The 21,660-nt window shown below is 42.1% G+C and overlaps 1 protein-coding gene and 1 pseudogene across 1 annotated transcript in view; one reads left to right on the top strand and one right to left on the bottom strand.

The window, feature by feature from the left end:
• Window positions 1–246: 246 nt before the first annotated feature.
• On the bottom strand, window positions 247–21,299 carry LOC101388315 (large ribosomal subunit protein uL5 pseudogene; annotated as a pseudogene).
• The window catches only part of ACTL6A (actin like 6A), a 28,742-nt gene continuing 28,235 nt past the window's right edge, over window positions 21,154–21,660 (top strand). The window contains exon 1 of the mRNA XM_004424708.3: window positions 21,154–21,322. Coding sequence (XP_004424765.1) covers window positions 21,298–21,322 — 25 coding nt within the window. The 5' untranslated portion in view covers window positions 21,154–21,297. The remainder of the gene's footprint in view (window positions 21,323–21,660) is intronic.

Raw genomic sequence — 21,660 nt, 5'->3', positions numbered from 1 at the left:
CATTCCCACCAGCAACCAATGAGAGTTCCTGTTGCTCCACATCCCTGTTAGCACTTGGTGTTGTCAGTGTTTTGGATTTTGGCCATTCTAATGGGTGTACAGTGATATCTTACTGTTTTAATTTCCAATTCCCTAATGAAATAGTGTTGAACATTTTTTTATATGCTTATTTGCCATGTGTATATCTTCTTTTTTTTTTTTTTTCACCGAAAACGTTTTATTGGCCTTTTAGTTAGAAGCAGGAATTTATTTGCCAGGAAGGATGACCCCATTGTACTTCTGCTGGAACCAGGTCATGACCTCCTCTTTGCTAATTCTGGGTTTGGCCCCAGTGCAGTCTGCACTTCTTGTCTGCGATGCTGAAACCTGGCCTACCCAGCACCACATAGAAGTTTAGGCCGTAGATACCAAAGCTTAGATCAGTAGGTCCCCAGATTGATGTGTTCCTGGATCCCCAAACCAAAGTTTCTGGTATCTGAGAAGTTATTTTTTCTTAACTCATACTCCCATGACTTCTCCAGGATTTCTTCTACCTTGGCCCCACAGACCATGCAGTAGATGGCATTCTTTTCATTTTTCCTGATGCCGAAGGATTTGATGGTGTACCTACCTTTGGAGAACACAGGGGTCTGGCCTGTGAGATACTCCAGCACCTTTGCTGCCCAGGTCAGTCTGTCTCCACTGCCGCCCCCACAGATGTTGAGGCAGAGCTTGTGGATGCGACATTCCTGCATGGGGTTCTACTTTTCACCCTGATCCTGTGCCAGGATCAGGATGGAGAACAGGAAGAATATCTGCAGATCTTCTTTGGTGAGGTGTCTATTCAGGACTTCTGCCCATTTTTTAATCGAGTTGTTTGTTTTTTTATTGTTGAATTTTAAATGTTCTTTGTGTATTTTGGAAAACAGTCCTGTATCAGATATATCTTTTGCAAACATTTTCCCCTGATCTGTGGCTTGTTTTCTCATTCTCTTAACAGTGTCTTTCATAGAGATATTATTCATTTCTTCATTCAAGAAATAGTCTGTTCAACCAAGGGAACAACTCAGTAGACAAGAAGATCCCTGCCTTCATGAAGCCTACACTTTAATGAAGAAAATGACAATAAACAAATAAATGAATAAACATATAGCAGGCGTTTGAGTGGACATAGTTGCTAGGAAAAAATTTAAACAGGGTAAGGGGTTAGAGAGTGACTAGAAAAAGATCGCTCTGGCTGCTGTGTAGACCTTAGTGGGGCCAAAAGTAGAATAGCTTGTAGTAGGAGCAAGAGTAGAGGTGGGGAAGCCAGTTAGTCTATTGCAATCATACAAGAGATGCTGTGGGTATGGACTGGAGTGGAAGCAGTGGAGGTGACGAGGAGTATCTAGATTCTGGACACTTGTTAAAAGTGGAGCTGACAGGTTTGGATCCCAGGCGCAGACCTACACACTGCTCATCAAGCCATGCTGTGGCAGAGTCCCACGTGCAAAATAGAGGAAGACTGGCACAGACGTTAGTTCAGGGACAATTTTCCTCAAGCAAAAAGAGGGAGATTGGCAATAGATGTTAGCTCAGGGCCAATCTTCACCAAAAATAAAATAAAATAAGATAAAATAAAATTCTTTAACTAGATGAATTGTAAAATGTCTTTCAGCTCTAATAGTCTGTGTATCTGAATTACTTTTTATGAATAAAGTTGTCTTTTACTCAAAAAAAAAAGTGGAGATGACATAACTTGCTCATGGATTAGGTGTAAGAGAAACGATTCAGGGCTGAAAACTAGGTTTGGACCTAAGCGGCCAAGTGAACGGTGGCAAAACTGGGAGGGAAATGGGGGAGGAACAGGATATGCAGGGACCAGGCTGGGGCATGGGACAATCAAGCGAAAATTTAGATGAAGATGTCCAAGTAGACCATTCTGATTCAACTCAAAAGGTTGGGATTGGAGCTCTACAAATTTGGGAGCCTTCACCGTATGATAGTGTGCTGGATATCTTTGCAGGCCTTCCAGATTCTCTCTCCATGCCTCTCCACCTTACTCTCTGCCTCCATACAGACTAACATGTATGGATTAAGTCAATGGACTCCAACTTTCTGGTTTCCAGCTGGATTCAGCCGGCCTAGTAGCAGATCAGCAGGGAGGAGAGTAAGGGGGCATGGCTTATTCTCCCAGCCCCCTCCCTGCAGTTCCCACTCAGTTGCCTGAGTCCCTTCATGAAAATTCGCAGGTCCTGTCAGGCAGGTCTCCTGTCAGGCAGGTCTCCACACAGCTGTCTCTCTCCAGATGCAGTAACTGCTCCCTCCCTTCACCCTTTCAGGTCCACGGTTGGTAACAGCTCCTCCCCTGAATAGCCTCAGAACACTGCTATCCTTACACCCTTATAAACAGTCCCTTTAGTGAACCCTATTTGGATTACCTTAATTTGAGTGTGCCATCTGTTTCTTGTTGGGGCCTTGACTGAATTTAAAACACTGAGATTGAATGAGATCACTTAGGGAGTGTGATAGAAAAGAAAAGAGATTTGAGGGCTGACTCCTGGGACACTCCTCTTTAGAAGCTGGAAGGAGGAGATGAGGTCCGCAAAGGGGAGGTCAGTGAGACAGGAAGAAATCAGGAACGTGTGGTGTCCAGTGGGTGGCTCAGTGAAGGCAGGTTCAAGAAAGAGCCCTCCTAAAGTGCCCCAAGCCACCATTTCCCTGGGACTCCTAGAACTTATTGCCCTCTCTTATCACTCCTGACTCCTTCTTGCCTCAGGTGAATTCTCTCTCAGGGGTCTTGAAATTGCTGTGTCATTTGACTTCTGACGTCCCCAGATCGGCCAATCGGTTGTAGGCATCTCAACCCTAAGGGAGATGGTTTGAGTTCTCCTCGGAGGCTCTCAGCAGCTGTACAAATCTGCAAGTGCATTAGGTATGGGAGGGAGAGGGAAACGGAGAGGAACCGCTGAGCAATGCACGGGCACACATGATTATTTTATATCTGTCTCAGGTACTATGCTGTAAATATGGCCGAGGCAGGAACTATTTCATTTTCACCATTGGTGTTGAGTATCTAACATAACATCCAGTACACAGTGGCAGCTCAATAAATTTTTTTGGTTGAATAAATGCTGTTTTAAAAAATGGCTCACTGTGATATAGTTATATTATGCTCTCAGTGCATGAAGGTCTCTTTACAGTCTTGACAACTAATTCCTTGAATTGCCCTATTATAATATGTCCTGATTATGCTTTTGTATACTACGTAATGCCTGGGGTTGAGTGTACTTTTTTTTTTAACAGAATCGTATTGAGAAGATGACGACATAAACTCTGTAGAAATAAAGGCTGTGGATTTTGGTCACTTGGGCTCTGGTGCCATCAGATACATATGTTAGTACTGTACTTCTAACAACAATCCTCTTTGTTTAAAGGGTGAAACTGCTATTCACTAATGTCTTGGTGCCATTCTCAGAAAGCATGCTTCATGTAATCGGCAAGTTTTTGCAAGGCTATTTGCTATTTGCAGCCTCCATTTTAGGGTGCTTGACTGATTTTCTCAACTCTCTTTATCTTATTATGACTCAGGGTAGGTGAAAAAAGTCTCCCTTCTCTACAAGGTGGAGTTTGAATCCTGTCTGTGCCAATTTCACAAGCTGCAACCTTGTGAAAGATCTTAACTTGCTTTGAGTCTTAGTTTCCTTATCTATAAAATGGGATTAATAGTACAGTTTACCCTCATTATTTACAGATTCCATATTTGCAAATTCATCTCCTCTCTAGAATTTATTCCTAATCCCCAAAACAATACTCTCAGCACTTTGCAGTCATTCATGAACATGTGCAGTGCAATGAAAAATTTGAGTCGCCTGACACACATGTTCCCATCTGAGTCCAAACAAGGTGATGCTTTGCCTTCTTGTTTTGGCTCAAACTGTAAACAAATAACCTTTTTATGGTCTATTTAGTGCCATGTTTTTGCATTTTTGTGCTTTTTCTTGGTGATTTTGCTATTTAAAATGACCCCCAAGCATAGTGCTGAAGTTCTGTCTAGTGTTCCTAAGCACAAGAAGGCTGTGATGTGTCTTACAGAGAAAATATGTGTGTGAGATAAGCTTTGTTCAGGCGTGAGTTTTAGTGCTATTGGCTGTTAGCTCAATGTTAATGAATCAATAACATATAGTAAATAAAGTGTCTTTAAACAGAAACGCACATAAAAGAAAGTTATGTATTGATTGGTTGACAAAAATATTGTGACCAGAGGCTCGCAGGAACCTAATCCTGTGTTTCCTTTAGGAGCAACGGTTCCGTATTGGCTAATTCAGTGTTTGCAAAGATTTTATAAAAGATAATTAGGATAAGGATTAGGGCCCATCTTAAAGACCTCATTTTAACTTAATTACCTCTTTAAAGAACTCATCTCCAAATACAGTTACATTCCGAGGTACTGGGGATTGGGACTTTAACATATAAGTTTTAGGGGGGCCCAATTCAGCCCGTGACACCACCTATCCATCCTCATTTCCCACATCTGATTCTCTAGCCACCAAACTAGCCATTCGTCATTCCCTGAGGTTTCCTTGCCTCTGGGCTTGGCTCATAATATTGTGTCCTTACAGCATCCCCTATCTCTGCATGTCTTAGTCACATCTGCCTTTCAAAAGCCAGCATATTGATGAGTTCATTGAAGAGGTGATGAAGTTAAAATGAGCTCTTTAAGGTGGGCCCTAATTCAATGTGATTGATGTCCTTATAAGAAGAGGAAATTTGGACACAGGCATGCATGCACACAGAGAGAAGACCATGTGAAGATAGAGGTAGAAGATGGCCATCTACAAGCCAAGGAGAGAGGCCTCAGAAGAAACCAACCCTGCTGACACCTTGATCTTGGACTTCCCAGCTTCCAGAACTATGAGAAATAAATTTCTGCTGTTTATAAACCACGCTGTTTTATGGTATTTTGTTATAGCAGCCCAAATGGACTAAGACACCATGCAAAGGAGTTTGGGTTGGATTCTATAGTTAGTGTGAGCAACTGAAATTTTTAAAGAGGTGTAATGTGATCCATGCTGTGCTTCTGGAAAGAACTGGAACCATCTTCTGAAGAGAATGAGCTAACAAAAGGAAGAGGCAGGAGGCCAGGTAGATTACTGCTGTTAGGGCTGATTTTTATGGGTTTATACATCTATATTTGAGGTTTATATAATGTTGTGTCTTGTTAAGCCCTGATACAAAAGCCTGTTCAGCTTAGGAATGGAACAAGAATGTCCAAGAGTCTGGGACAAAGCTGAGAGAACACTCTTTAATAAAACAGTGATATTGCATGAGTTCTGGAAACCTTTCGCAATAGCATGTTTGAAATTTTCAGTGGGGCCGTGAGGACTACAGTAGAATTTTGCAGGGGCTGGCCCGGTGGCTCAGCGGTTAAGTGCGCGTGCTCTGCTGCGGTGGCCCGGGGTTCACCGGTTCGGATCCCGGATGCCCACCGACGCACTGCTTGGCAAGCCATGCTGTGGCGGCGTCCCATATAAAGTGGAGGAAGATGCGCATGGATGTTAACCCAGGGCCAGTCTTCCTCAGCAAAAAAAGAGGAGGATTGGCAGATGTTAGCACAGGGCTGATCTTCCTCACAAAAAAAAAAAAAAAAAGAATTTTGCAGCAATGGTTGCCAAGCATAAGATGTACTATTTCCAAGAGTGCTGAGGATATCATTGGGGATATTGAATACCGAGACCCAATTTGTGAATAACAGATCTCTAGCATTCAGCTGAGAGTCCTGAGCTGATGTATATGCCTGGACAAGTGGGAGCAATCTAAAACTTACTTCAATTTGTGTCTTTTCCACTTCATTTTGTTTTTGGCCTTCTGGAGTCTGATCATCCAAGGGAAACTGAGACAACGATTGCATGAGTCTATGAAGCAGGTAATGAAAGCCAGAACTAGTAGCTGTGTGTGTAGTGAGGAGGGTATATTTTGGAGAGGCATTGTAGGATGATATTGACAGGGCATAATTGGATCCAAGGGTACAGAGGAAAGTAACTAAGACTGCCCACAATAACTCAGAGTTTAAATTTTGGAAGAGCAGAATAATTCCACTTTTGGACGTGTTGGGTTTAAGATACATTTCCAATTGGGACATGTGAATGCAAAAGTCTAGCAGGCCAAGACTGGAATATATAGATTTGAGAGCTATTTGCCTACGGGTGACAGATAGAGCCAAAGGAATGGATGAGATATCCAGGAATCTGCACTGGAAGAAAAGTAAGGCAGAGGCTGTGAATCGCTGTTCCCAGGCTGCAGTAGAAGGAAGTGGAGACACAGGAGTGGCCAGAGATCCAGAGGAAAACCAGGACACAAAAGCCACCGGCAGAGGAACAAGGGACGTGGTTAACTTTGGAAAGAGATGGATAGAAGAAAATACATAGGGATGAGGTTAAAGCAGAGGAAGCCCAAGACAAGACGAATTTGGCTTCAGAGAAGTGAAAGGCTAGCTAATCTTAGAGAGTGGGAAAGGAATTAAGGAGAGTAGAAAATGTTTGGAAAAGGCAGCAGGAGGAAGATAACAGGAAGTAAATAAAGCCGAACAAAGGACAGCTGATCCCGTGAGAATTCGGTTGATATTCTACACCATAAAAGTGTATGGAAACATTCTATAGTTTCCTGATGTTTCTGTTAATGCTTTGCAGCTGTTTTAGTCAGCACTTTTTCAGTTGCAAGTGACAGAAATCCCAGTTCAGACTAGATTAAAGAAAAAAGTAGGGGCCAGCCCTGTGCCTTAGCGGTTAAGTGCGTGCGCCCCGCTACGGGCAGCCCGGGTTCGGATCCCGGGCGCGCACCGACGCACCGCTTGTCCGGCCATGCTGAGGTGGTGTCCCACATACAGCAACTAGCAGGATGTGCAACTACGACGTACAACTATCTACTTGGGCTTTGGGGAGAAAAAGTGGGGGGGGGGAAGGAGGATGATTGGCAATAGATGTTAGCTCAGGGCCGGTCTTCTTCAGCAAAAAGAGAAGGATTGGCATGGATGTTAGCTCAGGGCTGATCTTCCTCACAAAAAAAAAAAAGAAAGAAAAAAGTAAATTTATTGGCTTACATAACAGGAAAATCTGAAGAGTATAATGATTTAGGGCATGGCTAAATCCAGGGCCTCAAATAATGTCATCAAATATATGTTTCTCTCTGTTGTTTGACTCTGCTTTCTGACAGCAGCTGGCAGCTCCAGGAATACAGTCTACCTGCTTTAGCAAGCCCACACAAAAACAGCACTTCTTTCCCAATTTCTCCAGTCAAATTCTAGTACAAACTACAACTGGCCTAGCTTGGGTAATGTGTCCACTGCTGGACTAATCAATTACTGGGGCCAAGGGCATGGGATAGTTTCATTGCCTGGGTCTGGGTCATACACTCACCCCTGAAGCCATGAATCACATGGACTGAAAGTGGGGAAGGGGTGGTTTTTCAAAGGAATGTTGGTCAGGCAAAAACCCACCAGGTCCCTATAGACGAGAATGAGAGTCAAGATAATAGATGGTAGGATCAGTACCTGTCAGGAAAGGCTAAGTTATGCTATAATAACAAAGAGCCCCCTCATCTCAAAGGCTTAAAACAACAAAGATTTATTTCTTCTGTGGCTAAATGTTGATCGTAGGTCACTTGGGACCATTTTCCTCACTCAGAGAGTGTTGTTGGTCACGGAGGCAAAAGAAAAGAGAACGTGGCAAAGGAAGTATTATTTCTTACAGCTTTTGCCTGGAAATGAGACTTTTCATAATTACTATTCACATTGTGTTGGCCAAGGCAGAGGGGGTGGAGAAGTAAAACCCTACCAGGTACCTGGGGGAAGAGAACTCGAAGTTTGGTAGATGGTCCTAATGATTACCCCACGGACTAACCAAGTTTGGAATATTGGGAGAGAGAATATGGCAGAGAAACCAAGACATGAGAGAATCTAAAATTGTTGGAATGTCCTACAGCAGGGAGGGAAGCAAGTGATGCAAGAAAGAAGTCGAGAGCCTGTGGGGCAAGGTAGACGTTAAGGGACTGGAGAACAAAGGGAGAAGGAAAATCTGGTTTGATAGGAGTGAGAGAGTGGTAGAAAGCTAGAGGGGTACAGTCATATCTCATTTCATAGCTGGTCACAGAAAAGTTCATTGCAGCTTGGTGGGGTAGACTGAACTAAAGCTGGACCAGTCTGCTTGGGTGAGCAGGTGCCAGGGATAAAGACCCAGCTGTTGGTACTGGAAGAATGTCCAGCCAAGCAGGCAGAACACAATAGTCAGGAAATATGTGAACCTATAAAATTCAGAGTCCAACTGAATGGTCAGCCTCGGGGTGAATGTGGCTGCTGGAATCTAGACACAGGTAATATTCAGAGAGTTGAGACGATGCAAAGAGGCAGGTTTTAGCTACCAGGAAAGTTTGCCCCAGCCTTGGACTGAAGTTTTGGAGGAGAGAGGTCAGGACCCACGGAGGCCTATAAAGACAGGGCATTGTCATAGGAACTTAAACACAGGAGAACAAGATGAAAACCATTTTTATTCCTTGGTAAATTCTGGATATCAAGTCAAAGCCCAGTGTCTAGAACTGAAAAATAAAGGAAGAGTTCAACTGCAAGAAGGTCTATTTGATGTTGAGCTTCCTGAATGGTGATGCAGAGCTTCTCAAGGCCCTTTGACCATGGAGGTCAGGACTAAAATAATAACTGAGAGCTAAGTGGATCCCGCTGTCAAAGAGAGGAAGCATGTGAAGGTTAGGGAATTATGTTGGTCCTAATGAGAATTGTGAGGTCAGACTATTGGAAAGTTCATATGTGGCTGTGAGGTAGATGGCAATGGATAGGGTAAAGAGAAGGACTGAGATCCTAAAATGATCAAGGAAAGTGGAGAGTATCCTTAAGTTCCATAGATTACGATAGGGAAGGAGGGGAAAGGGAAATGTAAGTGAATGGCTTAGGCTTCCTTCCAAACAGATATGGTGTTGAGAGGAATATTGGAGAAAAAGTAGGGAAGGAGCATGAAATAAAATATACCAATGCCTCCTTACACTGTAAGCAATAAAGAAACACAATGAGAAGTGACCTCCACTGGAGTGATAGTGGTAGTGGCGGAAAACCAAATTTTTTTTTGTTTTTTTTTATTGCAGTAACATTGGCTTATAACATTGTATAAATTTCAGGTGTACATCCTCATACTTCTGTTTCTGCGTAGACTACATCATGTTCACCACCCAAATACTAATTACAATCCATCACCACACACATGTGCCTAATATCCCTTTCGCCCTCCTCCCTCCCCCCTTCCCCTCTGTTAACCACCAATCCAATCTCTGTCTTTGTGTATTTGTTTGTTGTTGTTTTTATCTTCTACTTATGAGTGAGATCATACGGTATTTGACCTTCTCCTTCTGACTTATTTCACTTAACATAATACCCTCAATGTCCAGCCATGTTGTCACAAATCGCTGGATTTCCTCGTTTCTTATGGCTGAGTAGTATTCCATTGTGTATATATACCACATCTTCTTCATCCATTCGTCCCTTGATGGGCACTTAGGTTGCTTCCAAGTCTTGGCTATTGTGAATAACGCTGCAATGAACACAGGGGTGCATGTATCTTTACGCATTGGTGTTTGGAAAATCAAATTTTAATCATAGTGAGGCATGAACTGTTTTTAAGGCAAACTGTGTTGAAGGATATAGGAGATATTGTTGACCCTAGAACAGGAAGTTCCTAACGCCCAAAAGGAGATCCTAGTTAAAGGCCAGGCACGGGACATATGAGAATGGATGGAGCCAAAGTATGAAAGAGGGCAGCTAGCAGAGAGGATGTGTGGTTATATAACTACAGAAATAGAGCATTACAGTTGTATATTTGCCCTAATATCCTCTTTTGTCTCTTTTCATGGGCATGGCTATTGCCTTTATACTTTAGTTTTAAAGGCAGAAAATATTAATGGGATTTTCCTGTTAGTGTGTTAATTAGGCAAATTTATAAAGTAGATCAAGTATATGACTGGATTAGGACTCCATCTGTGGTAGACAGAATAATAGTACCCCCAGAGATGTCCATATCTTAATCCCAGGAACATGTGAATATAGTACCTTCCATAGCAAAAGAGACTTTGCAGATGTGATTAAGGTTAGGACCTTGAGTTTGGGAGATTATCCTGGATTACCTGGGTGGGCACGATATAATCACAAAGTTTTTTTCTTTTTATTTGTTGGTGAGGAAGATTAGCCCTGAACTAACATCCATTGCCAATCCTCCTCTTTTTGCTGAGGAATATTGGCCCTGAGCTAACATCTGTGCCCAACTTCCTCTGTTTTATAAGTGGGACACCTGCCACAGCATGGCTTGATAAGTGGTGCGTAGGTCCACACCCTGTGAACTCCGTTTGCAAACCCTAGGCCACTGAAGTGGAACTCGTGAACTTAACCAGGGGGCCGGCATCTCACAAGTGTTTTTATAAAACAGAGGCAGGAGAGTCAGAGTTAGAGAAGATATGTTGACAGAAGCAGAGGACAGAGTAATGTGGAGCCATGAGCCAAGGAATGCAGGCAGCCTCTAGAAGCTGAAAAGGATAAGGAATGGATTCTCCCCTTGAGCCTTCAGAAGAAACACAGTCCTGTGGACACCTTGCTTTATTCCCCCTAAGACCCAGTTTTGGACTTCTGACCTTCAGAAGTGTAAGAGAATAAATCTGTGTTGTTTTTAACTATTAATTTTGTGATACTTTGTTACAGCAGCAATAGAAAACTAATATAGGGGCCCACTCGGTGGCGTAGCAGTTAAGTTCACACGCTCCAATTTGGCGGCCCGGGGTTCACAGGTTCAGATCCCAGGTGCTGACTGATGCACCGCTTGTCAAACCATGCTGTGGCAGCGTCCCATATAAAGTAGAGTAATATGGGCACGGATGTCAGCTCAGGGCTAATCTTCCTCACAAAAAAAAAAAAAAGAATGAAAACTAATATATCATCTAAGGAGATGATTAAGGGGAATCCAGGCTCTGACTGGATGGCAGGAAAAGGCAAGAAAATGAGGGCTGGAGTTTGGAGGTAAAATAACAAGAGATTGTCATTTGCTATTCCTCATCTTCAAAATTTAATAGAAGTAATAGCCAAACTCTCTCGGAAAAAATGCAATGGCCCTATGCTTATACACAGATTCCAGGGTGTTTTGAAGTTATGTTTGTCAGTCTGCAAAGAGAATTGGAAATTCTTTCTGGAATGATTCAAAGAAAGAGAGGTATAAATGACGAGAGAGAGAGAGGATGAAAGAAAAGAAATACTGCATTTTAGAAACAGTTATTCCATGTATTTACTTTTCGCAAGATATTCTGTACAGTTTATGAGAAAACGAATTCTTAGGAGAACAAGAAAACGACTTAGGATAATAAATTCTCATAAACTTCTAGAAAGTATTTTTTTAAGTTTATTGAAAATTCCACATTGTCCTATAAATTATTATACTGTAGTGTCATCTTCTAGGTTTTCTGAATCAGTTTATTTTCATTAATAATAGCTAACTGTAACAGCTAATTTTGTTAATATAGACATGTCCTGCACACCTCTCTCCCCTGCCCTGCCAAATCTCTTCTTGGAGTATGCTGTGATTTAATTCAGGCATTTGAAAGTACATGTGAGGGGCGGCCTGGTGGTGCAAGCAGTTAAGTGTGTGTGCTCCGCTGCGGCGGCCCAGGGTTCGCAGGTTCTGATCCCAGGCGCACACCAATGCACTGCTTGTAGAGCCATGCTGTGGTGGCGTTCCATATAAAGTGGAGGAAGATGGGCACGGATGTTAGCTCAGGGCCAATCTTCCTCAGCAAAAAGAGGAGGATTGGCATCAGATGTTAGCTCAGTGCTGATCTTCCTCACAAAAAAAAAAAAAGTACATGTGAGACATTATCTTCAGAAGGCTGATTTTTTTTACTTAATGGATTTTTTTTTTCTTAAGTAACAAATACACATGTATACAAACTCCATATAGTGAGAACTATTTGAAGAGGAATTTAATTTGGCAATGGTTCTGTTAGCCTTTCAGAGTGGTGACCACACAAGAAAGGCCAAGAGTTAAAAAGTTGCAGCCAAGGGTGTGAGACTAGTTTGGAAGGCACCCGCAAGTAAGGAGTCCAGGAGGCCGGGTGAGATTGGCACTCTGAGAGCTCAGCTGTGCCTGGCTAGCCAGGGGCACAGGCAGAGTCATGGGAAGGCTGAGTGGGGTGAGCCAGGCCAGGCAGGACCCCAGTCAGTGTGCTTCAGTGTGCCGGTCAGAATTTGGAGTTTACAGAAAGATAGAAGAGTTCATCCAGAGCCTGGGAAGATGAACTCAGTCTCCAGCGGCTGGGGCACAATCAGAGCAGGGTGGCTGAGTCCTGGGCGGCAGGATCCCCTTCCTGCTTTGGTTTTGAGTGATTTTCATGATGTAAATGGAAAAAGAATGAGCAGGCCATTCAGCAGAGGGCTACATTTTCTGAAAAAATAAACAAAAAACAACAAAAAACCCCTACTTCCTGATAGCTCTGGGTTGGATATTTTAACAAAAGTGAACTATCCACCTGTCTATGCGTGATACTAAAGGCAAAAATCATAAAGGAAAAGATTGAAGTATTAATATCAAAGTCAATGTAAAAAATTTTTAAACTATAAGTTATAAACTTCAATAAATATTCACAAATGTGCAAAACCATTGACATCCAAGATATTTATAATACAAGATAACACTCATTTAATCTATACGAATATTTATAACAGCAGAAAATTAGGAACGGTTGAAATGTCAATCAATAGACGATTGCTTAAATAAATCATGAAATACCCCTACAGTGAAATTTGAAGAATTTTTTTGTGAAATGCCAGATAATAAATACTTTAGGCTTGTGGGCCATAGTGTCTCTTTTGCAACTTCTCAATTCTGTAGGTGTAGCAAAAAAAAATCCGTAGGCAATATGGAAACAAAAGAGCATGCGGTGTTCCAATAAAACTTTATTTACAAAAATAGGTGGCTGGCCCACAGGTCATAGTTTGCTGACCTCTGTTTTATTTTTTTTTGATGAGAAAGATCAGCTCTAATCTAACATCCATGCCAATCCTCCTCTTTTTGCTGAGGAAGACTGGCCCTGAGCTAACATCCATGCCCTCTTCCTTCACTTTATGTGGGACGCCGCCACAGCATGGCCTGACAAGCGGTGCATCAGTGTGCACCCGGGATCCGAACCCGAGCCGCCAGCAGCGGAGCACGCGCACTTAACTGCTATGCCACGGGGCCGGCCCCGCTGCTGACCTCTGTTTTAAACAATCACTTTTCTTTTCCTTTTTTTTGCTGAGGAAGACCTGCTCTGAGCCAACATCCATTGCCAATCCTCCTCCTTTTTTTTTCCCCAAAGCCCCAGTAGATAGCTGCATGTCACAGCTGCACATTCCTCCAGCCGCTGTATGTGGGACGCGGCCCCAGCATGGCCGGAGAAGCAGTGCATCGGTGTGCGCCTGAGACCCGAACCCAGGCCGCCAGCAGCGGAGCGCGTGCACCCAATCGCCAAGCCACGGGGCCGGCCCCTTAAACAATCATTTTTTAAAAAATTGAATAAATCTTTATATAGTATTGTGGAGACCTGTCCATATTATAAGTGAAAAATTCATGTTTCAGAGCAGAATGTGTACTTATATAGTATGTTGCTATTTTATTAAATATTATATATATATAATTATATAAATAATATATAAAGGGGGGAGGGCAAAAAGGGTAATAGAGCACATGTATACCGTGACGGATGGCAATTAGACTTTGGGTGGTGAACATGATGTAGTCTTCACAGAAATCAAAATATGATATATGTCTGAAATTTATATAATTTTATAAACCAGTCACTTCAATAAAATAAATTTTAGAAAATTAATTAATAAAAAATTAAATTTAATAATTAATTGTTAAAATATCCATACTATCAAAAGCTATATTCACACTGAATGCAATTCCTTTGATAATTCTAATGCATGCTTCACAGAAATAGAAAAAATATTCCTAAAATTCTTAGGGAGCCACAAAAGATCCCAAATATCTAAAGCACTTAGAACAAGAAGAAAAAAAATTATATAAATAAAATTATGTGTAACTATATATTAAAATGTTGTAATTATATATAAATTATATCTATATCTTTATATAGATAAAAAGATAGTACAAGCAAAGGAAAAAAGCCTGAAATAATATGTACTGAGATGTTAAGCTGACATTAAAACCTCAATTTAGGATTGTAAAATTATTTTTCTAGTGTAAAATTTTTTTTTGGTGAGGAAGGTTCGCCTTGAGCTAACATCTGTTGCCAATCTTTCTCTTATTTTGCTTGGGGAAGATCAGCCCTGAGCTAACATCTGTGCCAACCTTCCTCTATTTTGTATGTGGGATGCCACCACAGCATGGCTGATGAGTGATGTAGGTCCATGCCCAGGATCCGAACCCGTGAACTCCAGGCCACTAAAGTGGAGCTTGCCGAACTTAACCACTATGCCATGGGGCTGGCCCCTCTAGTGAAAATTTTAAATGTTTTTTAAAAGCAATAATGTTTAGGGGCTGGCCTGGTAGCGTAGTGGTCAAGTTGGTGTGCTCTCCTTTGGCAACCTGAGTTTGCAAGTTCGGATCCCAGGTGCAGACCTCCAGCATTCGTCAGCCATGCTGTGGCAGTGTCCCACATACAAAATAGAGGAAGATGGGCATGGATGTTAGCTCAGGGCAAATCTCCCTCAAGCAAAAAGAGGAGGATTGGCAACAGATATTAGCTCAGGACCAATCTTCCTCACCAAAATAAATAAATAAAGTATAGACTTTCTTATAGTCGCTTTAGGTAGAGCTGGAAGACGGCAGTTATTTGAATCATCTGTAAAGTCTGATAGCTTTGTAATTAGCAATTCGTCTGTTTCTCATGTATTTTTTTCTAAAAACTTTGATGTTCCCCTCCCCCCAAAGAAACAGAACAAAAGAAACACCTTCTCCTCACCTAAACAGCAAAACAAAACAAACCTATAACCTGTTCCCTGGATAGAGATATAGTGCATACCGCAATTACAATGTGAGTACCACCTATTAGGGGTGCCAAATGCCTTCCCTTTTGTTTGCAACTGTCTTATTCATATGCCAGAGTGGAGATAAAAGACTTTAAATGGAAAGATTACACAACCACCACCCACATCTTGCCAAGCTTTGGCGGAAGCCTAAACCTAAGTGAACGTTTGGGATCCACTCTCTAGTTAGCAACTGGAACGTGTTAGCAGCCATTTTCGCATAACGTGGGAACTATTATTGTCCTTGGGTGGAACCATGGCTCATTTCTCCTGTTTTCCAGGTGCCTGGCCTAGAGTAGGTGTTCAACAGATTAGCTGACTAAAGGTTCAGCTTGCTTTTGTCATCCAGAGTGGAGAGGCCCCGAAATGTACTCCTGCATCTGGGGCACCGTTAGTGGTACAATCAGTAAAATCAGGACTCTACCTAAACAGCTAATGAATGATCGAAACATCTTATATAAAAACTCCATCTTGACAGAAGTTTGATAAAGTTCTGTGTTGGTGAGGTTTGGAGGAAAAAGTATACTCCCAAACATGTTAGTGGGAGAGTGTAAATTGTACAACCTCTGTGTAATTTGTCAATGACCATTGAAATAAACGCATATATCCTGTGACCCAGCAATTCCGCTTCTGGGAATTCATCCTGCATAAAACTCTCTCACATACACACACAGAAAAGAATAGTCATCGCAGCATCCTTCATATTAGCAAAAGACTAGAAACAACGTAAATGTCCAGGTATAGAGAAGTGGAGAAATAAATTATGGTATATACACATAATGGAATTCTGTCTGATGTTAAAAAAGAATAAGATAGAATTATACATACTGACATTGAATGATCTCCAAGATCTTATGATTAAGAGAAAAAAGCCAGGTGCAAAACAATGTGTTCAGTATGCTACTGCTTACATAAGTAAATGAACAAAAAAATAGTAGGGGGAAGGCATGCAAATATATGCTTTTATTTGAAAAGACTATCTCTGGAAGGTTACAAAAGAAACTGGTAACAGTGGCTGATATTTGGGGGGAGGAACTGAGGAATTTTGAGGATTGGAGGGAGGGAGACTTGCTTTTCCTTCTTTTGTGTTGTTTCAGTTTCTAGCCATGCGTATAGTCTACTAAAATTTTTATAATAAAAGTGGTCAAAAGTAAACATCTTAAAATTAGTTTCCAAAGAAAATACTTTTTAAAACTCACTAGCATAGTGTGAGTTACCATTTATATCAAAAAAATTGGGGGAGGGGGATATATCTACATAATTACTTGTAGAAGCACAGAACATCCCTGAAGAGAATTAGGCAGCTGAGGACACAGGTAGGAGGGAGACTTATTCCTGTATATCTTTTTGTACCTTTTGATTTAAAAAATATATATGTGTGTGTATATATATATATAAAATAAAAATTAGAATTGTTGTTTTTAAACTTTACTGGAAGAGTAGAGGAAATGGAAAGGAAAAGGTATCTTAGGAAGTAGGAACAGCATGCTTGGTAGGATCTGACAGCCCTAATTTCAAATCGTGACTCTTTCAATAGCTGTGTGATGTTGGGCAACTTGCTGAATCTCTGGGCCTCTTCTGTAATACCCTCAGGGAGATGTTGTGTGTAATACATGGAAATTTTTATATATAAAGCATATTTCCTATGATAGTACATATTAGAAGGTCACTAATTTTTAGTCATTATTATCACATGGCAGATAAAATTCTTCCTATTCCAAAACGGTTCAAGGGTTCTAAAGAAGCAATACAAAGCAAGAACTTGGACTTGGCTCCATGTTGCTCCTTGGGCTGGGTGACAGCCCCATAACACGGCATTGGCACTGACCTAGATCAGTGGGAAGCCCATCACTTACCCCAAAGTGACCCAAGGTGGCATGGTGCCACTTTACAGCACCAATCGATTAAATATTTACATTGTTTACTCGTGTTGTGATTTCTCACAAGAGATATCAAATGAACAGAGATTTTTAAAGGGATAACAATATAACAGTAAAGACTTACAAAATCCACAGAGCATCTAGCACTTCATCTTCTTTCTCTTTTTGTCTTTTCAGGATTACTTTGTTAACACTATAACAAACTCATTGGCATGTTATAAAGGTACCAGCTATGACCAAATATAATTTCATTTGCTTCTTTGTATATCTAGGTCATATTACTTAAAATGGTTAGCAGATCTCTTACAATTCTAATGGAAAACAGATGTATGAATCTGAGTGATCATATTTCTATTGGTGAAAAACTCCAGACTCCAGGTCTTTATCCTTTATCTCAGGAGTGCTTGCGTGACTGTTATATTTTTGGAACGTCAGTAAACAAAGGATAGTACTTGCAGTGACTCTTTACACACACATCCACACAAAAATGTTTACATTGAAATTTGTTTTTCATAATTACTAATGTCATATTTTTTTGCAGCATGAAATAGAGTGATTCTAAATGTACACAAATTTTTGTGTCATTCTTCTTAATGATAATCCCCTGAATGTTTCCCAGCTGGCATTAATAACAGTTGCAATGTTTTTTCAACTCTGAACTTGATGAAGGCCAAGACAGAGGACAAGATCAGTAACATTTTGTAATGACTGCTGTGTTTCCACAATCTGAACAGAGCTGGTGAAAAGAGGAGCGGGCAGCATTACATGCATTCTAGTGCAGCGTTACAAGAATGGAAGACCAGCGACCCCGTGAGGCGAAACTAAGTGTTGCACTGCGTATACAGAGGAAATTCTTGATGCTGGAAGATTACAAAGGATTTCTGAAAGGGCACTTATTTTTATAGATCTGGATTCTGAGTCAACCACTGAGCATCTACTGGGGGCTAGATAGGTTTACATACATGTTACTTCAATATCTTTTATTTTTAGGTTGACAAACGGAATATGCTGGCTCCGGGAGGAAAGTGGCAAGCATTGATTGTTTTGGTATGTTATGCCCTTGAGAATTGACGCAGAGGCAGTAACCTTGAGTTGTTGTTTTTAAATCTGACTAGCTATCAGTAGCATTAATGTAGGCTTTACATTAATGAGCCAATAATGAGCCAAGACTTGGGAGAAAACATGTTAGGTTACAGAGGAGGAATATTAATACAAAAAAAACCACCCCTCAGATATTTTATATTTTATAAAGTAGACTCTGCTGGGTCAGTATTTTTCTTTTAAAATATTTTCTAGCATTTTTCCTAACTCTGAAGAATGGAAGAAAACAAGGTGCCATAGTATAAGTCTTGCCTCAAAGGAAACATCACTGAGGATGCCAGTCCCCAACATTGTTCTCTTAGGATGCTGAATACGTTTCCTTTCTCAACAGTGTCTTCCTCCAGCAATTCAATACTTTAGGGTCAATAATCTTAGCGCCCTATTACATCTTTTGCTGATTAACATTTATGACAGGTTTAAGTGTGCACTTTTATCTGCATTAACATGTGATTAGTCCTGACATATCAGATGTACTCTGAAGTTCATTTCATTTGAAGTTCATTTCAATGGTTTGTTATTAAATAGTAATGTGTTCAATAACACATCAAGAGAACAGCTGACCTGAAATTATGATTGAATGAACTATCTGTTTTCTAATATCTTTCCAAATTATCAAATGAAGCAAAACCCTTCCTTTAAGCAAAAATATTGAAGCCTGACTTTCCAGTCTTTTCTCAAGCTGTCTTCTTTGTGCTGTCAGACTGAAGATTCTCGGCACTCCAGTGTGTTCTCTGTGGGAGGAGTCAGTCGCAGCATCTCAAGCCTTCCTGAAGGCTAGGCGTGTGGTCCTCATTAACCCCACTGAACTGTTTTGTTTTCTGATGAACTCTGAACTAGTGGGACAAATGTTTTACTCTTTTTCAATCCAAATATATCTTATTTCTCCATGCACAGGAGATTTTGGAGATAGTACTGATGAGAGATATTAATACATATAATCTATTTAAGTTGTTATATATGAATTACTATGCATTTAAATGGTAAATTGGTTTAAATGGATTACTGTGTATTATAAACACAAATAGTATCTCTTCAATATTTAATTATTACCAAAGTATCACATATTTTAGAACTCATCAGCTTTATTAGTCAAACACAACATAAAAACATGGAGTGGAAGGGCTGGCCCTGTGGCCTAGTGGTTAAGTTTGGTGCACTCCACTTGGGCGGCCCAGGTTCAGTTTCCGGGTGTGGACCTACACCACTTGTCAGTGGCCATGCTGTGGCAGCAACCCACATACAAAATAGAGGAAGACTGGCATAGATGTTAGGTCAGGGTGAATCTTCCTCAGCAAAAAGCAAAAAACCAAAAACATGGAGTGGAAATAGAAATATTTTGGGGGTTTGATATGTGCCTACAGTGAGAGCTATAATCATGCGGGCAACAGTTAACATAGAGCACTTGGTGCACTGTGCTGGACGTGTTATATGCATTATCTCAGGGTGGGTAATCGCTTTCTATAAGGGGTCCAATAGCAAATATGTTCTTCAGCTTAGTGTGCCACATGGTCTCTGTCATAACTACTCAATTCTGCCCTTACAGAGCAACAGCAGCCATAAATGAATAAGCTTGGCTGTGTTCCAAGAAAACTTAGTTTATGGTCACTGAAATGTGAATTTCATATAATTTTCACATGTCACAAAATATTATGCTTAAAAACATTCTTAAAAACCATTTAGGGCCAGCCCCCGTGGCTTAGCGGTTAAGTACATGAGCTCTGCTGCTGGCGGCCCCGGTTCGGATCCTGGGCTTGCACCGACACACCACTTCTCCCGCCATGCTGAGGCTGCAGCCCACATACAGCAACTAGAAGGATGTGTAGCTATGACATACAACTATGTACTGGAGCTTTGGGGGAAAAAAATAAATAAATAAAAATTATAAAAAAAAAAAAACATTTAAAAATGGAATAACCATTCTTAGCTCACAGGCCATACAAAAACAGAAAGCAGGTTGGATTTGGCCCTGAGGCCATAGTTTGCTGACCTTTGCATTATGTCACTGGGTTAATGGGGGTTTCCTAAATGATCAGATATACTGAGATTATATTATTAAATGAATGGAGGTTTTCTCACTAGCCTTGTTGCCCACCTTACTATCACTTTCTACTAGCTGCTGGCACCACGATGAATCCGGCTTTATTCAACTGTTCCTAGATTAAGATTAAGAGGAGCCTATACAGTATGTTTAGACTCTAGACAAACCATTTAAGAACTGCTATCAACAACAAGGATATACAACCAATCTTAAGGATTTGAGTTGGAGTGACATGACCAGATTTGGGTGTTTTTATAGATCAAGCTGCTGCCTGCCGCTGGCCAAGAGGCAAAGGGACAAGCCATTGTAGTCATCTAGCAGAGAGACACTGGTGATCTGGACTGGCCTGGGAGAAACGGGGAACTAAGAACAGTAGACAGACTGGGGATGTATTTAGGATTGGGTACTCGCTTGCATGATTGATTACACTGTTTTATGCCTGTCTCACAGGATAAAATAAATTGATCACACCTTTAAAAATAATTTTTAAAGTGCTACCTAAATTTAGTTGGGATAGTGTATCATCCTTTTCTTCTTTTAATTATTAATAACCATTTTAAAAATTACAAGATCCTATCGGTTAGTCTGATTTACCGATTCCTCTTACCCCAAAATGGAGCATAACATTTCAGTTTCTTCAATACAAAAGTTAGTTGAAAACACTTTCTCTGAAAAAAAAAATTCTGCATTCACCGCAATCCAAAACCAGGAATCACTGCATGGAGACACTCTCTCTCAATTTCCTGACTCCGTTTAGCAGAGGTTCACCTTCGTCCACCAGATCCCCACTGGATTCCCATCTCTCCTCCGCACCTCAGCCTTACCCTTGGATCCGCCCCCGTCACTTCCCTCCCTCCTCCTCCCTCTCCCGCTCCCTCCACCCCACTCTCCCATCCACCTGGGAAGCTCCGCCCCCTCCAGTGCCGCAACTCAACTCCTTTTCTCCTTCCGTCGCTTTCCCCTCTCCCCGCCCCCATGGCTGCCTTCGATTGGGTAAACTGGCTGTGCCGCGGCAGGGATGCAGCACAGCCTCGTTCTGATTGGCTGAAGCGTAGCCGGTCCTCTAGTGATTGGCTGATAAGCGGAGACAGCAAGTGTGACTGCGCTCTGGGGCGTGTGGACGCTGCTTTGTTGCCGGAGCAGGGTAACGGTGGAAGTTAAGGGGGTCGGGGGCTAGCGCTTCTCGGGGCCCACAGTCGCGGCCGTTGCAGTCACTTCGCCCGGTAGCCTGTAGCGTAGGAGTCGCGCCGAGAGCAGCCATGAGCGGCGGCGTGTACGGGGGAGGTGAGTGTGCGGCCGGACGAGAGAGCGCGCCTTTTTAACGTGTAGGGTTTGTAACCGCCGCCCCCAGCCCTCCCCTCCCCGGCGGCCCCTTCCGGTCTCCCCCTTTCGGGACCCCGGCCTCCCCGCCCCATCCCCGCCCCGCGCTCCGCCCGCCCCCGGAGCCCACCCGGCTCAGCGAGCGCCTCGGGCGCCCGGAGTCGCCGCCCCCTGCGGCTCCTTCCAGCCTCGCCCCCCGGAGGAGCAGGGGTTTGGGGGCGCGCGCCGCCTCGGGGCTGTGCTGGCAGCTCCATCCAGGGGGCCGGCCCGCTGAGCCCCGGCTTGAGTGACCGGCCCCAGGT

The sequence above is a fragment of the Ceratotherium simum genome, chromosome 15 (assembly GCF_057802395.1).
Source record: "Ceratotherium simum simum isolate JZ-2026a chromosome 15, ASM5780239v1, whole genome shotgun sequence".
Taxonomy (NCBI): domain Eukaryota; kingdom Metazoa; phylum Chordata; class Mammalia; order Perissodactyla; family Rhinocerotidae; genus Ceratotherium; species Ceratotherium simum.
The sequence above is the reverse complement of the archived record's forward strand: the minus strand, read 5'-3'. Positions and strand labels throughout refer to the sequence as shown.